This window comes from Gymnoscopelus braueri (genome assembly GCF_963280865.1).
Source record: "Gymnoscopelus braueri genome assembly, contig: SCAFFOLD_219, whole genome shotgun sequence".
Classification (NCBI taxonomy): domain Eukaryota; kingdom Metazoa; phylum Chordata; class Actinopteri; order Myctophiformes; family Myctophidae; genus Gymnoscopelus; species Gymnoscopelus braueri.
In genome coordinates this window covers 20,001-40,000 of record NW_027660584.1, presented here as the reverse complement: position 1 = coordinate 40,000, position 20,000 = coordinate 20,001, and the positions used below count along the sequence as shown (strand labels likewise).

The following is a 20,000-nucleotide window of genomic DNA, read 5'->3' as shown; positions in this document are numbered from 1 at the left end:
GGCATTTCCACACAAAGACACTGGAAGACAAGACAATGAACATTATATTATTATGTCCAACATGTCCCATCATCACATATTATAGTTTAACCGCTTAAGCTCTATACTTAAAGTCAAACTGTGTAACATTCATTGTATTTGTCTTTTTGGCGACACCTCTCGTAGCTGCGTTAATTGTCATTGCAGTGTTTGTCTATACGGAAGTTCCGCTCAAAAAGGAATGCTGCAAGGTCCTAGCGCCTGAGGATATTTTGCATCACATCAACAAGTTATCAGAAACTATGAATATGTATTGACTTGTGAATAAAAAGAAAAGCACAGGACTCATAGAGGATACAGGATACACAATCCAAGAGACAAATTAAGAGACAAATTAATGAGCAGACACATTTGGAACTCGAACAATATAACACTTAAGCTGATAAATGAGTTCTCTTTCCTGACTGCATGGAATTGGTGAAGCAGATGAACATTTATTTTCAGTTTATTAAAGGAGTAGTTCACCCAAACAATGTCTTATTTTCTATCAACAAACCCCAAGACACCTTGAATTCATGGAGATTGTTTTGTTTTGTCCCCCGGCACAAACCATTTTTAGATGGGGGGTGTCCGCGGCCAAACATAAAATATATATATATAAAATATTAAAAAGATTATGGGGGTGGGGGTTCCTTGGCACGAAAAAGTTTAAGATTTTGAAGGTATTTGTAGAATGGCCCACAGGTGTTAATAAGTTAAGAACCTCAATGATGAACAGTTGTACCTGCAGTCTTGTCCTCCAGTACTGATGACATAATTGTCGTCGAAGGAGAAACGGATGTTTGTCACATGAACAGAGTGCCCGAAGTGGCGCTTGTGTTTGGCCTGGGAGTGGGGGGGGGACAAAAACAAACAATAACAGAGGTTACAGGGTGACAAGGGGAAGGGGTCACTGGTCCCTGGTCTCATGAATGTAAAATGTATAATAGACACTAGGTGGCAGCAGAGAGCAACTGATGGCCAGCCGCGATGGTAGTGGGAAACACACCACTGCAGTGGTGGAAAGTAACTGAGTACATTTACTCACGTACTTAAGTAAAACATTTTATACTTTTACTTCTACTCCACTAAATCTCAGAGGCAAATATTGTACTTTTACGCCACTACTATTTGACAGCTTTAGTTACTAATTACTTAGTAGATTTTGATTGTTATTACAAACACACTTCAGCCGTATATATATTTCGGCCATTTGAAAATAGCAGATCTACAAGCTCACAATGCGTTTTAGTTAGTGTGGTTGCCAGACTATAGTAATCTTCCCGCTATATTATTATTATTGTAGATAAACTTTATTTTGGACCGCATCTCCTCCCACAGTTTATTTTCCCAATTTAGTGCCATATGTCAAAATGACCGGCTTCACCGGGAATCGTGCGCTTGTATTTTGCTAAGAGATAGGTTACATAGTTTAATTGATATTGATTTATTAGTGCATTACATTTCCCCATCCACTTTAATGGGAAAATGAAAAAACTCCTATTCAGGTATTTTTTTCTCAGAAACCGTAAGGGCGGTTTGGAGGGGAGGTTCATAATTTAGTGCGAAATTATTACAAAAGATATTACACAGTCGGCCTAATGGTGGCGCTATAACAGCCCACTTTACGTTTTGGCCTATAAATCTTGAACTGTAGGTCGTAGAATAAAAAAATATTTTCCCCTAAATTCCTTGGGTCATAACGCAACTCCCCATATAGGCCACTCCCATTTGAGTATAGATAGATTTTCCGCCATTTAGAACTTTCTTCAAAACACACTTTTAGCCCCTCCTCCGACATATTTTGTCCAAATGTCACAAAAATCGGTACACATGATCTCTGGACCCATGCGATAAACATATCCAAACGGCATTTTGGATAGTCCATACCGTTCGTAATTGCCTTCCAAATTTTGTGGGAGGGGCCTGTTTTACAAAAAAGTTCAAAAATCACGAACGAAACGTCCGGTCAATCCCAAATTTGAATCACATGTCAAGGGTGGTTTACTCAACGGATCCCCAAAAGCATTTCCAATTTGGTCCATAGGGGTCGCCACAAATGCACATAACGTAACCTTTTTTTTCCAAAAATATTATTTTGGGGGGGATCAATCCTCTCAAAATGAAACGCAAGTGATCTCAGGAGTGATGTGACAATGTGATTGGCGCAGCCTCCGACGGTATTCCTCCCAGCGTATTCCTCGAGTCCCGGCGGCCGCGACCCGCGACCGGCGTCGGTGCAACCACACTTTGCAATTTTCCCTGAATTGCGAAAATTCTAGTTACTAATTACTTTGTAGATTTTGATTATTATTACAAACACACTAACCACTTCAGCCGTATATATATTTTGGCCATTTGAAAATAGCAGATCTACAAGCTCACAATGCGTCGCGATCATTATGAGCTTGTAGATTTTACACATTTTGAACTTGTGAAGTATATTTTGATGCAGATACTTTTGTAACAGAGTAAATCTACATTGCAGTATTGATACTTTTACTTAAGTCAGTCCTTCTTCCATCACTGCACCACTGTAATTCCAATTACTACTGTTGTTTTTTAAACACAGTGGTATTGAAGGTGCTGTAAAGTTTAAAGTGTAAAGTATTTTTTAACCTAAACAAATATTTCCTGAATAAAGAGCTGGAGAGACAGGGAGACCCCTGTTCTTGAACAGTTTATGGAAATTATTACTATGGGGTTATGGAGCTATCTAAAGTGGTACAATGTAACTTTTTAATCTGTATGGTAGAGTATGTAATTATTACAATAACTTATACAATTGGGGTGGTTGTATTTTGACTCTTCTATTGAGACATTAGATCGTGTCAAAGGTCATGTCTCACCTAGACACAGGATCTGACACACATTTTGACCTGATGGTCAAGATTCAATTTATCCCCTGAGCAAGCAGGCATGCTCTATTATCTATATATTCAGCACTTACGCAGCCAACCAGGTTCAAATCCTGGGTAGAAGAGGAAGGTTACATAGTGCAACTTTAACTCTTATTTTACTTAAAAATATATATCACTTGCACCCGCTTTAAGATTATCTCTGTTTAATGTTTGAAAGTGTGTTTACTTAAATTCAAGGGATGTTTTCTCTGGCGACGGCAGTCAAATCTGTCATGAATACAAATCTAAGGTCCAAACTCCAGACTGTGGGATTTGGGTGTGATTTAATTATCTTATTGCATGTTGTGCAATCCAAGGAGCAAGATAAACTGTCGGTGTTCAATACTGTCACTTTTCAGGATTCAAATTCAAAAATAGCAAAAGTAGCAGATCTACAAGCTCAAAACACGCCGCTTCGTGCCACGTTTCGAGCTTGTATATGCTATTTTTCATGCTTTTGTGTGACACTATAGTATGATCAAGTAAGGCATTAATTTACGAAAAAAACACAAAAAGTTAGAATATGGAGATAAGAGGTTTCTGCCCGACGATATGTTCCTCGTCACTCGCACAATTGATATAAGAATTTAAAGGAATTCTATACGTTTTTGGGGCAAAGTCGTCTGACAGACGGCAAGAATAGAATTTTATTTTTTAATCCAGGATTCAAACTCACAGACTTTTCCCTGCAGGGGAAGTGGAAGAGCTTGACCAATCCGTGGTCGTCTCCGGTGACCACGTTGAGACTGGCATGTGACACACAGCAGCACGTCACGTCAGCCTTGTCGGCGCTCCGCGGCCAGATCCCTAACACCTCGTCACCTAGGATACTTTGATTGATAGGTTGAATACTTTATTAATCAGAAATGTAAACGGCACGATGTACCGACAGACATTACGTCTAAAAGGGTAACACAAAAAAAAGTCCTAGGGACTTGTTTCCATTGTGGTCCTATGTATTCAATTAATCAAAGTAGCATAAACATTTTACACAATAATACATGTCATCAACAAATACAAAACACTATATATACAAGGAGAAAAGGGAAAAACGGCGGCAGTGAACGGGAATTTACATTTACCTCCCCTTGTGTGTGCGCGTGTCTGTGCGCGTGTGCGTTTGTGTGTGTGTGTGCGTGAGTGTGTGCATGCATGTGTGTGTGTGTGTGTGTGTGTGTGTGTGTGTGTGTGTGTGTGTGTGTGTGTGTGTGTGTGTGTGTGTGTGTGTGTGTGTGTGGGGGTGTGTGTGTGTGTGTGTGTGTGTGTGTGTGTGTATTACCTGGTCCAGGAAGCCCAGGTGATTGTGTCTATAACTGTCTGATCGGTCACCATCTTCCCTGATGGAATCTCATGAACTTGACGCTCATAGGTTCCTGTAGAAACCTGCACGCACACGCACATACACACACACACGCACACACACACACACACACACACACACACACACACACACACACACACACACACACACACACACACACACACACACACAAACACACACACAAACACACGCCGATCTACAAGCTCAGCCGATCTACAAGCTCACAACGCGTCACATCGCGACACGTTGTGAGCTTGTAGACTATTTTCAAACATTTTGGTACTTTTACTTTAGGTACTTTAAGTACATTTTGATGCCAATACTTTTCTACTTTTACTCAAGTAATATTTTGAACACAGGCATTTTACTTGTAACAGAGTATTTTTATCCTGTGGTATTGCTACTTTTACTTAAGTAAAATATCTGAGTACTTCTTCCACCACTGGTATTTGTGTACCTGGATGTACTTGCTGTCAGCAGAGAAGTCCATAGAGATGATGAAACTGGGGATGTGTCGACAGTAAGCCAGCCTGTTCAGACTGTTGCCAGGCGACAGGTCATACAGGTCCACGGTACACTCCATAGATCCCACGGCCAGATAGGACTTGTCTGGACTGAACCTATATGCACACACACACACACACACACACACACACACACACACACACACACACACACACACACACACACACACACACACACACACACACACACACACACACACACACACACACACACACACACACACACACACACAGATAAGTACCAACACTTGTGTGTGTGACATCAGACCAGAGCTTGATCAGCGAGAGAGAGAGAGCCTATATGGTATTTTAACCACGCAATATAACATGATGATTGATGTGTCATGAAGCGACGCATTCTCACTCCCAGGACGGCAAACGGTTCACTTCTTGGGACGGATTTGACCATGCATTAAACGTTTGACTGGAAGGGGGTGGGCTACCCGCGACGGCACATGTTGACTAGGGGGAATATGAGTTACGATTCTGTCCCTCTATCTCTCGTGGCTCAAGTCCGCTGTTTTTTAACTGTTTTATTTCGAACCGTCTTGGGTTTGAGAACGGCACTTCGGCATCCCTGGAGTGCGGAAGTGCCCGGGAGATGTCACCGGATGACCCACCAGGGGACCCCCTTCCAGTCAAACGTTTGAAGTTTTGGTCACATTTGTCTCAAAAAGGCTGTTTTGCGTGAATCGACACGTTGTTCAGCGCAATACCACACTGCATCGCGGTGTTAAACCGGTACATGCGCTGTACCGCAGTGATTCTCAAACTTTTTCATTTCAAGGATCTCCACGGACCCCCATTTGATACCAATTATTTTTCTCTGGGACCCCCAAACTACATTGTAAAAACCTCTGTGTTCATTTAACTCTGAGAGAGTACAAATGGACCCGTAAGGGTCCATTTGGTTCCATTTACTCTCTCAGAGTTACAAACACGTACCGGTCCATTTGGACCAAAATTTACCCATTCATTTGGTTCCATGTGCACACTCTCAGAGTTACAAAATCATCCATTAGGACCCATGGTGGACCCCGGACCCCCACGTTGAGAACCAGCCGCAGTACCGTATGTCCTGGATGGGGGCGCCGCGGTCCCGCCTCTTGCCGCAGATCTTCAGGGAGGCGGTGAAGAGAAGGACAAACTCTCCGTTGGTCATGCCCACCGCCACCATCTCTCCATCCTCACTGTAGCACACACACCTCGCTGCATGACCCAGAGACAACTTGTTACACAGCTTCTGGAGAGAGAGAGAGAGAGAGAGAGAGAGAGAGAGAGAGAGAGAGAGAGAGAGAGAGAGAGAGAGAGAGAGTCTCTGAAACTACAACACCCAAATCAACCAAGCAATATCAAATATGACAAAACAAACGAGACAGATGACAAGATACTAATAACAAACACAACAACAGAACACGAGTCAAGAGTATTACACTCCTGGCAAGCATAAATAATGGATCATCAATTCAAGATCAGAAAGATCAATGTCATAAATGATTCATGGTTAAATGTTAAATTGAAAATATATAGTTATTCTAAATTATAAACATGTGCATGTACTCTCATAATAAGAAGCACATTTCTAAACAAATCAAAAGATGACATGGAACGAATATTTGCAGGTAGGTTAGTCCCATCAGAAGGAGCTTTGAAAATAAAGGCTTTCTTGGCTAATGTTTTGAAACTGTAGGAACAGTAAAAAGGAGTTGAAAGAAGAATATGGAAGAATATGGAGCCATAAATAGTTTTAGATATTGCAGATAACTAAAATGAATACATTTAAAAAATAAATTGTAACCAGTGGCGCTGTCTTCTTACAATGGGAGAGAACAATTTCAGATGTTCATTCATTAAACAATGATGTGTTGTGAAAGGACATCCAAGAATAAATCTGCATAGTTTGTTGTAAACTGTATTGAGAGGAATAAGATTTGTTTTGGATGCAAAAAAAACCCTGATAAACATCTGAATAATCCATTATTGGTAAGATGAGTTGTAGTAAAAGCTTCTTTCTAACAGAAAAAGTAAGACAGTTTCTGGAACGGTAGAAAATACTAAGATCAATTTTCCTCACAATATTATCGATATGGCACTTAAATGATAATTCGCTTTTGCATACGGTGGCGTCATGGCTGGCTGTGATGGCAGTGTGTGTGTTTGTGTGTGTGCGTGTGTGTGTGCGTGTGCGTGTGCGTGTGCGTGTGTGTGTGTGTGTGTGTGTGTGGGTGGGTGGGTGTGTGTGTGTGTGTGTGTGTGCGTGTGTGTGTGTGCACCTTGTGGTCCAGGTCCCAGATGCGTACAGTAGCGTCATCACTGGCTGTGATGGCAGTGTGTGTGGAGGGATGGACACTCAGGCCCCACAGCTGTCCCTCTGCATGTCCATCCATCACCACGTTACACGCTGCGTTCTTCTCCCCCACCTCCATGATCTCCCCGTCTTTGGTGCCCACCAAGATCTTACCCTGAGAGAGAGAGAGAGAGAGAGAGAGAGAGAGAAAGAGAGAGAGAGAGAGAGAGAGAGAGAGAGAGAGAGAGAGAGAGAGAGAGAGAGAGAGAGAGAGAGACAGGTTGGGAACCACTGCACTACGGCACCTAGAACGGGCCCATCGGCCAATTGGTGACTTTCTGATTTTACCAGATGGCCTTTATAACCACTAAGCTACAGCAAAACTAAAATCTAATCATAACACACACTCGCAGACACCACTGTGCTCACCTTTCCTCTGCAGACAGAGTGAACACACTAACCTTTCCTCTGCAGACAGAGCGAACACACTAACCTTTCCTCTGCAGACAGAGCGAACACACTAACCTTTCCTCTGCAGACAGAGTGAACACACTAACCTTTCCTCTGCAGACAGAGTGAACACACTAACCTTTCCTCTGCAGACAGAGCGAACACACTAACCTTTCCTCTGCAGACAGAGCGAACACACTAACCTTTCCTCTGCAGACAGAGTGAACACACTAACCTTTCCTCTGCAGACAGAGTGAACACACTAACCTTTCCTCTGCAGACAGAGCGAACACACTAACCTTTCCTCTGCAGACAGAGCGAACACACTAACCTTTCCTCTGCAGACAGAGCGAACGCACTAACCTTTCCTCTGCAGACAGAGCGAACACACTAACCTTTCCTCTGCAGACAGAGCGAACACACTCCACTGGTCTTCCAGTGTCCAACTGAAAGGCTCTGCAGCGCGTCATCTCCTGGTCCCACAGCTTCACCGCTCCACCCTCCTTAGTCCTGACACACACACACAGTTTTAAAAAATGTTCTACAAGCTCACGTCGCAAGGTCAGCAATTATTTTTACATAATTTGAATAGGGCTAAAGTGGTAATTAAAATAAAGTTCAGTTTATGTGTTAATTTTACAATCAAAAAGTAATCTGTGTTTATTTGTTCTCTAATAGAAACTTAAATAAAAAAAATGTTTAAAATTTCAAGATTTTGCACTTTATTTATTTATTTTTTAAAGCAAAATATGGGTAGATGGGTGGTCTATAGGGCAGTGGTTCCCAAACTGGGGGTCGGGACCCTACATGATTTTGCGTTGCCAGGTGTTGTGAGCTTGTAGCTATTTTCACAATATTTATGTGGAACCGAGTCAAACTAAATGTAATGCCTCAACTCCTACATTGCTTTTCAGGGTGGGGGGGTCCCCACTTCAAATATGATTATTTTGGGGGGTCCCCAGTTCAAATATGATTATTTTGGGGGGTCCCCAGTTCAAATATGATTATTTTGGGGGGTCCCCAGTTCAAATATGATTATTTTGGGGTCCCCAGTTTAAATATGGTTATTTTGGGGGGGTCGCGGCCTGACAAGTTTGAGAACCACTCGTCTACTCTCGGATCATACATGTGACATGGGTCACTGACGCTGCAGCTGAGGAGACTCACGGCCGCTCCTTGCCCCCGGTGACGATGAGGCCGTCTCTCAGCGTAGTGTACATGCTGAACACTGGACCTGTGTGGGCCTTGGCCACCACCCGCTGAAGACCATGGTCCCTCCATACGTACACATCCCCGCTTATAGAGCCTGTAAATGTTAGGTTGTTCTACACACACACACACACACACACACACATACACACACATGCACGCACGCACACGCACACACGCCCACGTACGCACACACACAAACACATTAGGGTTTTATGGATGATGCTTCTGAACATCAATGTACAATCTACAATTTCATCAATAGAACATGTATTCTATTCCAAGTTTGACCCATTGAAATACTCTTTAAACATATAGAAAATTACTGAAATCAGTCGTAGCGACTGAGAACTTGAATCCATGTTGTTGGCAGAACTCGAGAACAAAAACAAAACATCGCGCTCAATTGGTAATTGCCCGACCAGGCAGGTCAATTTGCCTTTTTTTGCTGTAGGTTTTTTATTTCTTATTTCAGTTACATTGGCACCAGTTAATTCGGACCGTGATTTTGGTATTATTACTTTTATTTAACCACTTGAACCCTCTTCGCCCAGCTGCCTCTGTGGCGTGCCAGGATCTGCGTTATAGACTTCCAGTCACAACATCATGGGATCACATCCCAGTCTTGATGCCGCTTTGTTCACATCAGGCATACATTTCGCCACATTAGGCATAGTTTTTGTGAGGTTAGGGTCAGGGTTAAGGTTCGGTTTAGGCTTAATTTTGCCACTTTGGGCATAATTTCGCCACGTTAGGCATAATTTCGTCACATTAGGCATAGTTTCAAAAACGAATAATTTTGCGACATGAAGCATAGTTTCAAAAACGCACGGCAGAAGTCTCACAAGGCAAGGCACATCTGCCAGTCTTTTAGAAAATAAATATTTTCGAACGCGTTTACTACCGATGCTATGGCGGCGTCCATCTTTGTTGTGAAAAACTGAAAATGAGTCTCCTGCATTGTACGTCATTGCTCCAAATAAGGTGATAAGCCCGCCCACATTTGGATACTGGGCCCTGATTGGTCCCTCACGACTTCGGAGGGAGAGAAATGAAATCTCTATTGAGGGGGGCCAGACCTAATCTGCCGAGGGCTAAAGTGCGACGCAATTTTGCAAAGGCAGATTCGTCTGGAACCAGGCTACGGTAACGGCATTTTCCGGGGTTGAAGTGGACCGCAACAAAGTGGAACCCCCTTCCAGAGTGTAAATCTTTGAAAACGCTCCGCCTCGCGTCTCCGTGTAAACATGCAATACGGGGGGAAACGGCAAAACGTGTGACATCATGGCTCACGCCGGCTCACACCGCGTGTAAACAAACAGCTGTGATAGGAAGTAGAAGGGAAGGGGTTCTACGCAGGCGCCACTGGTCTATCTGGCAGCGTGTCTCACCGCCACCTATAGCCACCTGGCATGCACATCAGCGTTTTCAATCACTTTCTCCGTGTAAACGCAGAATATAAAGTGAGAACACAACAGCACTTTGCAGTTTCCTGTTCAGATCGTTACCATGTTAACGTGGCTTATGACTAGAGGGTTTAAAGGGATACTTCACTTTAGGGCCGGGGACACATTTAAAAAAAATATTAAAAATAAATGAAAAAAGTTATGGAAAATTCATGGCCCCCTCACGCATTAGAGTGTCCTACTAATGCGTGAGGGGGCCATGAATTTTCCATAACTTTTTTCATTTATTTTTAATATTTTTTTTAAATGTGTCCCCGGCCCGAGAGTGAAGTATCCCTTTAAGTGGCTTAGTAAAAACATATGAGTATAGCCTACTTCTTCCATCATTGAAACTTACAGCACCAAAGGCGACAGACAGCATGGTCTGAATCCTGGCGTCTTCAACGGAAGCCACGGTCCCTCTCCTGTACACCAGAGAGCCTCCCGCCAGGGTCCAGAACCTCACGTGTTTGATCCCCACCGACACAAACTGGCTGTCTGAGTCTGGACGGAACTCCACCACAAACACCCTGTCTGGGTGGCCCCCTCTACTGCCCAACTTACTGCCTGGAGAGAGGGAGGGAGGGAGGGAGGGAAGGAGGGAGGGGGGGAGGGAGGGAGGGAGGGGGGGAGAGAGAGAGAGAGAGAGAGAGAGAGAGAGAGAGAGAGGGGGGGGGTAGAGATAGTGAGAGGGAGAGAGAGAAAGAGCGGGAGAGAGAGAGAGGGGGGGAGAGAAAGGGGGAATAGAGAGAGTGAGAGGGAGAGAGAGAAAGAGGGGGAGAGAGAGAGAGAGGGGGGAGGGGGAATAGTGAGAGTGAGAGGGAGAGACAGATAGAGGGGGCGAGAGAGAGAGAGAAATAGAGAGAGAGGGGGAAATAGAGAGAGAGTGAGAGGGAGACAGAGACAGAGACAGTAAAACTGTTTTTTTCTTTTTCTTATTATTTTAACAACGTTAAAAAATGCTTACAAGACAATGATCATTATAGGCCTATTATTGCAATTTGAACCGCTGCTTTTAAAACAAGCTTGTAAATGAACTTGATTCGGTACTTGTCTTGAACTTGTGTTCTTGTTGGAATGGACAGCATTCTCGCAATGCGCCGCGTTGTGACCATGTACTGTAGATCTTGTGAACTTGAACTTGCGAAATGGGTCATTCTGAATCATGAATACAATGAGGCAAACATTGTGAAACAAGCTCACAAAGCCTCGCGTGTCCTTCTGTGTGGAGTTTGCATGTTCTCCCCGTGTCTCCTAGGGTAGGTACCCTCACAAAAACATGCAGTAATCCTGGTCACTATACTGCCTCCCCCTGGCCAGCTGGGGCGCCTGATGGAGGGGAAAGGAACTGGTTGGAATAACGTGTTCCTTCCACGTGCTACGTCCAACCAGAGAAACTCTCCCCTGGGAGGTGATAAGAAGGTCAGACGGCTCTCATGCATTGAAGGAGGCATGAGCTCGGCCCTGGCCTCCCTAGGTTGGCAGAGGGAAGGTAGTGCCCAGGATTACATAGACAATTGGCACTGGGTGTAAAAAATAGGGGTTACAAAATCGTGGGATAAAAATTTAAAGTAAAAAAAAAGTTTGGCAATTTTCACTAGTTTCTTTTTTCCAATCTGTGGAACCGAGTCAAACTTGTAACGCCCATAATTCCAAATGCTTGTCATTGTGTGGGGTCCACAGTTCAAATATGATTATTTTGTTGGGTCCCTAGTTCACATTTGATTATTTTGTTGGGTCCCCAGTTCAAATATGATTATTTGGGGGGTCCCCAGTTCAAATATATTTTGTTGGGTCGTGGCACTGGAAAGTTTGGGAACCCCTGGTGTCGGCTGTGAGCCTTCTGTTTTACTAGTTAAAAATGTTGTTTCATGTTTTGTCATCCCTGTTGGTAAACCTTTAGAATTTAACCCTTGCCTGCCTGCTCGTCCTGCATTTGGGTCCTACTCCTCACTCATATACCCAAAAGAACAAAAACAAACAAACAAACAAACGAATAACCCTTACCATCCTGCCACCTCCACACAGAGATGCTGTGTCCAGGCTCCACCCCCACAGACAGCAGTAGTTTCCCAGTAGCGCTGAAGTTAACGTAGCCCACGCCTTTAGCGTGAGGACAGCGCAGGACGGACAGGGTCTGCTTGCTGCCCGCGTCCCACACATGGATGGACGGAGGGGTGCCTGGCACACAGAAACACATTAGAGCAGGGGTCTTCAACGTTTTTCAGGCCCAAGGACCCCTTAGCTGAGAGACAAGATAAAGCAGGGACCCCCCCCCCCCCCTACATATTGTATACAATTGTGTTATAGATTAATCCATTAAGATTTGTCATTTTAAGATTTCTTTGGCTGTTCAAAAATAGCAGATATACAAGCTCATAGCGCGGCACTGAGCTATGAGCTTGCACATTTTTTTTTTTTATTGTGGAAAATGTGTGCAAATCTAAAAACGTTAAAACATATTATGTTTTAACGTTTTTGAATCCAATCTGGGGGGGGGGGGGGGGGGTTGTCCCTGGAACAACATATTTAGACATGGGGATCCGCGGCCAAATACATTTTGGGTGTCTTTGACATGGAAAAGTTGTAGCACCAGCAAATATTTTGAAAACCAACATACACACACGCACGCACGCACGCACGCACGCACGCACGCACGCACGCACGCACGCACGCACGCACGCACGCACGCACGCACGCACGCACGCACGCACGCACACACACACACACACACACACACACACACACACACACACACACACACACACACACACACACGGACACACGCACACACGCGCACACACACGCGCACACACACACACACACACACGCACACGGACACACGTGCACACACACGGACACACGTGCACACACACGCACACACAGTCCTACCTATCTGTCCAGTAGCGATGACATTCTTGTATTTGGGGTGTTGATTGACAGTGAGACACAGGATGTCGTCGGTGTGTTCAACATAGAAGCTCTGACACCCTGGTGGTGGAAAAGGGTACTCCGGTTTTAGTATGATTATCGATAACGCAAAATTAAAAAATACTCTGTTCCAAGTAAAAGGCCTGTATTCACCAATGTTCACCGAAGCAGGGGTCATCAATGTGTCCGTACACGGGCAAATGTATCCGTGGCAAGGCTTGTCCTTGACCGTGGCAAATTTTAGATTTTTTTGTTTTTTACATAACATTATAATGTTGTCATTTTGATCACAAGACCCAATTACTGAGTGTCAGTCTCCAGGTTTTCCTCAGAATATGTATGACACTAATTTACTATGACACTGTGTATGGCACATTAGGAGTCCACTAGGACAGTGGTTCTCAAACTTTTTATTTTCAAGGACCCATAACTCTGAGAGTTTACACATGGAACCAAATGGATCTGTAGGGTCCATTTGGTTCCATTTGTGCACTATCAGTTTCAGACCTGTAAAGATCATTTAAGGCTTTAGCTCTTTATGTGTTTGTAATATTATTGTCCACTCATTTTGTATGTCCATGGCAGAAATAGAATTGCGACAAAAATGTCCACCACAAGCCAGCATGGCGATGACCCCTGCACCAAAGTAGAAACAACGTTATAGTAGTGTGTGTGTGTGTGTGTGTGTGTGTGTGTGTGTGTGTGTGTGTGTGTGTGTGCGTGTGTGCGTGTGTGCGTGTGTGTGTGTGTGTGTGTTATGGCCAGCTGTATTAGTGTGTATTTAGATATACTTGTATTATTTGTATCACTCTATGTTTCTGAGGTGGAGAGGTGGAGAACTGGAGGTGTGATTGCCAATGGACTGACAGCTGCCTGTGGCAATTGATTTGTCAGACTGATTCCTGGAGACTGCCAGCTGCCCAAGGGGGAATTGGTTCCCTCCATGGATTGGTCAGCTCTGATGAGCCCTGAATAGATTGGCTGAGGGAACACTCACCTTTGCTATAAAGCTCACTCATGAACTATCTTTCAGGAGTGGACTGTCAGCTTCGGCAGCAGAGACTCGATCCCTTTGTCCTTTCACCCGAACCAGACCTTTGTTTATGTATTTGTTCTGTTGATAGTTAAGTTTGGTGTTGTTGTATTTATTGTAAAGATCTTTGCAATTATTTATATTTTCTGTCAGTAATAAATATCCTATTCAGTTTGAAATCCTTTGTCCTTTTTGTTTATGTTGCGACCTTTACACCCCTAGATATAAGGGTCATAACTGTGTGTGTGTGTGTGTGTGTGTGTGTGTGTGTGTGTGTGTGTGTGTGTGTGTGTGTGTGTGTGTGTGTGTGTGTGTGTGTGTGTGTGTGTGTGTGTGTGTGTGTGTGTGTGTGTGTGTGTGTGTGTGTGTGTGTGTGTGTGTGTGCCTGTGCTGAGGCTGTGGATGACAGCCGTAGCGGCTGTGTGGTAAATGATGTCGGCCCCGTCGTTAAGGTAGTGCAGGTTGTTACGACAATCGTAACCACGGAAACCAAACACATGATCCAACGTCAAGTCCTGGGGAGGAGAGGAGAGGAGAGGAGGGCAAGGAGGACAGTATTACTTCTATAGCACATTTCAACATCAATGTGTTTTACACAGTACATCAAGCAAAGGAAACATGTATTAACATACAGTGCAGAAGAGAGAGATAAAAAGTAACTCAGTGAAAGGCGGCGGCAAACAGAAAGGTCTTTAGTTGTGTTTTAAAATAAATAAGAATGGCAGCAGACCTGCTGTTTTCGGGGAGTTTGTTTCAGAGATGTGGTGCATAAACACTAAATGCTGCTTCTCCACGGAGACGAGTGCATGTGAATTGCAAAATGGCAGATACAGAAAAAGCAAAGACACAAAAAGACAGACAGACAGACAGACAGACAGACCTCCACCGGTTTCTTCTTCTTAGAGATGTTGTTTCTCTGCAGTTTGTCAGGCTGAGGGGGGATTCTGCTGACTGGAGGTCTGGAGGGACGGACGGACAGACAGACAGACAGACAGACAGACAGACAGACAGACAGACAGGTGAGGTCACCTCCTCACAGACAGCTGAGTTAGACAGTTATGCAAGATAGACAGGGCAGCGATGCAAAACACACTCACACACGCACACACACGCACACACACACACACACACACACTGTCGCCTACATATTTATCACATACATAATTATTTCCATGTCTATCTTCACAACGCATTACTTTGTGATGTGCTGTCAGCTCAATAATAATAATTAGTATAAATAATAATCCTGAAAAGTAACAGTTTTGGACGTATGAGGCTTCCACCTGACAGAGATAATACACATATTTATGATTATTAGAAACGATTGAGTCTTTGTGACAGAAAACAGCCGTTTGGCGGCTGAACAGGCTAGTTCTAATACACACTGTGCCTAAAAAGTACATTACGTGGTAGATACTCAGTACTTATTGGCTGTGTGTCCACTACAGCATTTTTTCCCCAGCTGAAAACGCACAGTGCTCTTCTAAAACTTGTACCCAACAAATGTCACAAATGTAAATAAAAATACCGGATAAAAAAACACACACACACGCACACGCACACAATCACAGCACATGGTCACAGTGCTGCTGTTTCCAGGATATCGTAAATACATGGCGGTCCCATTGAAAACCATTCAACAGTAAGGGACACAGCCCGTAAAAGAAGTCTTGATAAATTGAATACACAGGACCACATTACATTTATACTTACTTCATAATTCCCTGCCTCCAGAGGAAAGCGAGTTAAAACACAAGACACGTAATTAAGACAGGAACCCAGACAGGTGTGTGTGTGTGTGTGTGTAGGGGGGGGGGGGGTTGTCCAAGTGTAAGGCAAAACAGCCAGCAAAATACTCTATCTCCTGCATTAAGGCAGTCGTTCTATTTGGAGGAGAAGGTGCTTCCTGTATCCATAATTTCCCCTGTGTTGGTAATATGGCAGATGGAAGTGTATGACTTACTGTACATGTTGACCATGAATGTGTTCATGTTTGTTGTTTACATTTGTGACCCTTTTTGACAGGAGGACAGTCATTTCGCTGGTGCCCATTGTTCAGGAAAGGAGAAAAACTTTTTTTTTTTAAAACACTTTTTTTTTTAATACAAAATGAGTTAATAGCCCAGTTAGACTCTTCACATACTAGAGTGTGTCTGACAGAAATTTCAGAGCTTAAATCAACATGTAAATATGAAATAAATGCATAAACATGTAGTAAAATATAAGGTTAGAGCTAGCATTTGCTAGCATTGCTAACCAAATCCTCAGTTTCATCCAAACATCGCAAAATCGCGGTAAAATCCGCTATTTCTACCCGATAGTTTTGAAAGGTATCACTAGTCTGTTGGCTTGTGTCTAATGTAAATGTCAAATAAAGATGTATAAACAATCATATTTTGTTAAAACTGTTGTGAAAAGGTATCTTTGTTAAGTCCTCCTGCACACTGGAACCAGCCGGTTCCAGCAGGGGGCAGTGGCAAATGCTTGGTCTCAGAGAGCATACATAACAAAGACAGCCTAACCCTAACCCTGTAAACAAAGAATATGTAAATCCCGCTATGCATGATGGGATTGATAGCCCAGTAGTACTATCTCTGAATGAAAACCATTCAACTGGCCTTTTCTCTACTGAAGAGTTTTAACTTGACTTCAGTTCTATAAGCTGTAGTTTCAAAACTATACACTCAATCTTATTAACCAATATATCATAATTTTGCTATGCTTCCCTGCTTTCATATGACATGAAAAAATGAAAATGAAAAAATGCTAGATGACTGTCTCCCAGTCAAATTTGGTCACATTTTTGTAAACTTGTTTGGAACCATGCACAGACTATTTGGTCCCTTTGTTGTTGTTGTATATTTGTAAATGTGGGCTCAAATAAATGAATTAAAATGTGTGTGTGTGTGTGTGTGTGTACCTACCTGTCTTCTGTAGTGTCTGTGTGTTGTAGGTGTGGTTTGGTTCCAGTCATGTTTCTGATGCTGACAGCGCACATCTTACTGCTGTAATCTGCCCGCTTCTCCCCGGCAACATCACTGTCATAACCTAAACACACACACGCATACACGCGCACACACACACGCATACACGCACACAGGACAGTGAGAGGATCCGTGTCTAAATCGGGTTAAAAATGTAACATTGTTATGGCTGTACGTGTGTGTAAGCAATTCCGAAAGTGGTAACCTATTCCAGTGGTCCTAAAAGTGGGGTTCCGGGGCCCCCAGGGGTCCTTGAGGGGCTTCCAGACGGTCACCAGCAAAATGATTAATAGCCTGGAACCAAATGGACCATTGCGGGTCTGTAACTCTGAGCGTACCCAAATGGACCCTTACGGGTCCATGGAGGGCAGATACTATACCACTGCGCCTGATTACAAAACCGCAGGAGAAAACCATAGCTAGCATACGATGCTATGAATGAATGATAAGCCAAATTTGAAGAATAAAACATTACAAATAAGAAATGGAGTTGCAATTAGTGCCTCCTGAGCAGATTGATTTCAAACTGGGACCATGAAAATGTAACCTTTTCTTTTCAATCAGATCAACAGTTGTGCTAGTCGTGTTTTAAAAACTCATTTGGCACCCACACTAGTGCCTGGTTCTGCTTGAGGTCTCTTCCCGTTAAAGGTTTGTTTTTCTCTTGCCATTGTGACCAAATGCTTGCCCCAGGGATAAATGACGGGTCTCTACTCTACCATAAAGGGTCACGAAACAACCTTGCGAAATGCGTTGGAATGTTGAAAATAACTGGTTTGGGGATCGCTTACACACAAACACACAAACACACACACACACACACACACACACACAGTGGTGGAAAAAGTACTCAAATTCTTTACTTAAGTAAAAGTACCAATACTGCAATATAAAAATACTCTGTTACAAGTAAAAGTCCAGAATTAAAAATGTAATTGAGTAAAAGTACAAAAGTATTGGCATAAAAATGTACTTAAAGTACCAAAAGTAAAAGTACTAAATATTTGAAAATAGCAGATCTACAAGCTCACAACGCGTCGCATCAAATAGGGCTAAAGTGGTCAATGTATGTTTCATTATATCATAGTTTATATCTGAAAAGTAACTAGTAACTAAAGTTTTCAAGTAAATGTAGTGGAGTAAAAGTACAATATTTGCCTCTGAGATGTAGTGGAGTAGAAGTAAAAGTATTGGAAATTGGAAATACTCAAGTAAAGTACAAATACCTCAAAATTGTACTTAAGTACAGTACTTGAGTAAATGTACTTGGTTACTTTACACCACTGCTTACACACAAACACACAACACACACACACACACACACACACACACACACACACACACACACACACACACACACACACACACCTCCATCCTCCTCCGTGTCGTCGTCCGAGTCCTCGCTGTCTCCCGGGGGGGAGGGGCAGAGGGGAGAGGGCGTCGGCCTGTCGCCGCCCTCCTCGCGGTACGTGGGCGTCTCCCCCTCGCTGTCAACGGCCGCGCCCCCCCGCTCCCTGCTCCAGATCATCAGGGCGGTGTCGGCCCCGCCCACCGACAGCAGCATGGAGTCGTCGCTCGCCCAGCGCACGTTGGTCACGTGACAGCCGTGACCCGCGTAACGCTTGAACCTAGCATACTGACCCTGAGAGAGAGAGAGAGAGAGAGAGGGAGAGAGAGAGAGAGAGAGAGAGAGAGAGAGAGAGAGAGAGAGAGAGAGAGAGAGAGGCAGAGAGTGGCAGTGGTGGATAAAGTACTCAAATTCTTTACTTAAGTAAAAGTACCAATACTGCAATAAAAAAATACTCTGTTACAAGTAAAAGTCCAGAATAAAAAAATTACTTGAGTAAAAGTACAAAAGTATTGGCATCAAAATGTACTTAAAGTATCAAAAGTAAAAGTACTAAATATTTGAAAATAGCCGATCTACAAGCTCACAACGCGTCGCGATGCGACGCGTTGTGAGCTTGTAGATCTGCTATTTTCAAATAGCCTATGTATAAAATAGGGCTAAAGTGGTTCATGTATGTTTCATTATATCATAATTTATATCTGAAAAGTAACTAGTAACTAAAGTTTTCAAATAATTGTAGTGGAGTAAAAGTACAATATTTGCCTCTGAGATGTAGTGGAGTAGAAGTAAAAGTATTGGAAATTGGAAATACTCGAGTAAAGTACAAATACCTCAAAATTGTACTTAAGTACAGTACTTAAGTAAATGTACTTAGTTACTTTCCACCACTGGAGAGTGGTTAAGGAGTGGTGGAGACAGAGCTCCACTTCTTGACTGCATGTGACAAATATAAACACAATACAAGAGAATATTACTACCCTAAATTCACAAAAAGAACAAAAATAAAGATACAGTTTGACTCTATACCGGCAATCCCCTACTTATTAGGTGAGAAAGCCGAATGTTCAAGGTTGGCAGCGAAATATGTGTCAGCCTGACACAAAATGAGGGACAACAGGTGAACACTAATAAGTCTACTACAGTTAATAGACTAATCTCATCTTGCTATGTTTGTCCTTATCTTTTAGTTTGTCTTTGACATCAATCACACCGTGCTACGCTAGTGGTGAGGTATTACCACATTTACTATACACCTTTATCTGCCGTGTGTGTGCATTTGATGTCGCATTCTTGCCGATCTTGTTGAGCTTGTAGATCGGCTATTTTCAAAATGTTTTCCTCTTTCTTAGGTAATTGACAATTTGGCCAGTGTTTGACCATTTTTTTATAGTATAGTTTGTTGATTACTTTTGACACAGTAAAGGTCTAAAAATATATAGGTATTAAAATGTCCATGGTGCTGAACAGACAGCTCCCATTAGATGTAGTGACTCTGTCCATGGTGCTGAACTGAGCAGCAGCCAGCCTGCCTCTTTGACTGGTGCTGA

General features: G+C 43.1%; 1 protein-coding gene across 1 annotated transcript in view; it reads right to left on the bottom strand.

Moving 5' to 3' along the window:
- LOC308081420 (echinoderm microtubule-associated protein-like 6) overlaps positions 1–20,000 on the bottom strand; it is a gene marked incomplete at both ends in the record, with an annotated part of 39,998 nt that overhangs the window by 5 nt on the left and 19,993 nt on the right. Inside the window, 16 exon segments of the mRNA XM_080457791.1 lie at positions 1–20; positions 764–864; positions 3,595–3,748; positions 4,198–4,301; positions 4,697–4,859; positions 5,834–6,006; positions 7,037–7,225; positions 7,896–8,010; positions 8,668–8,825; positions 10,513–10,721; positions 12,162–12,335; positions 13,047–13,145; positions 14,504–14,633; positions 14,999–15,077; positions 17,043–17,166; positions 18,471–18,744. The exon segment at positions 1–20 is cut by the window's left edge and continues 5 nt beyond it. Coding sequence (XP_080313917.1) covers positions 1–20; positions 764–864; positions 3,595–3,748; positions 4,198–4,301; positions 4,697–4,859; positions 5,834–6,006; positions 7,037–7,225; positions 7,896–8,010; positions 8,668–8,825; positions 10,513–10,721; positions 12,162–12,335; positions 13,047–13,145; positions 14,504–14,633; positions 14,999–15,077; positions 17,043–17,166; positions 18,471–18,744 — 2,266 coding nt within the window.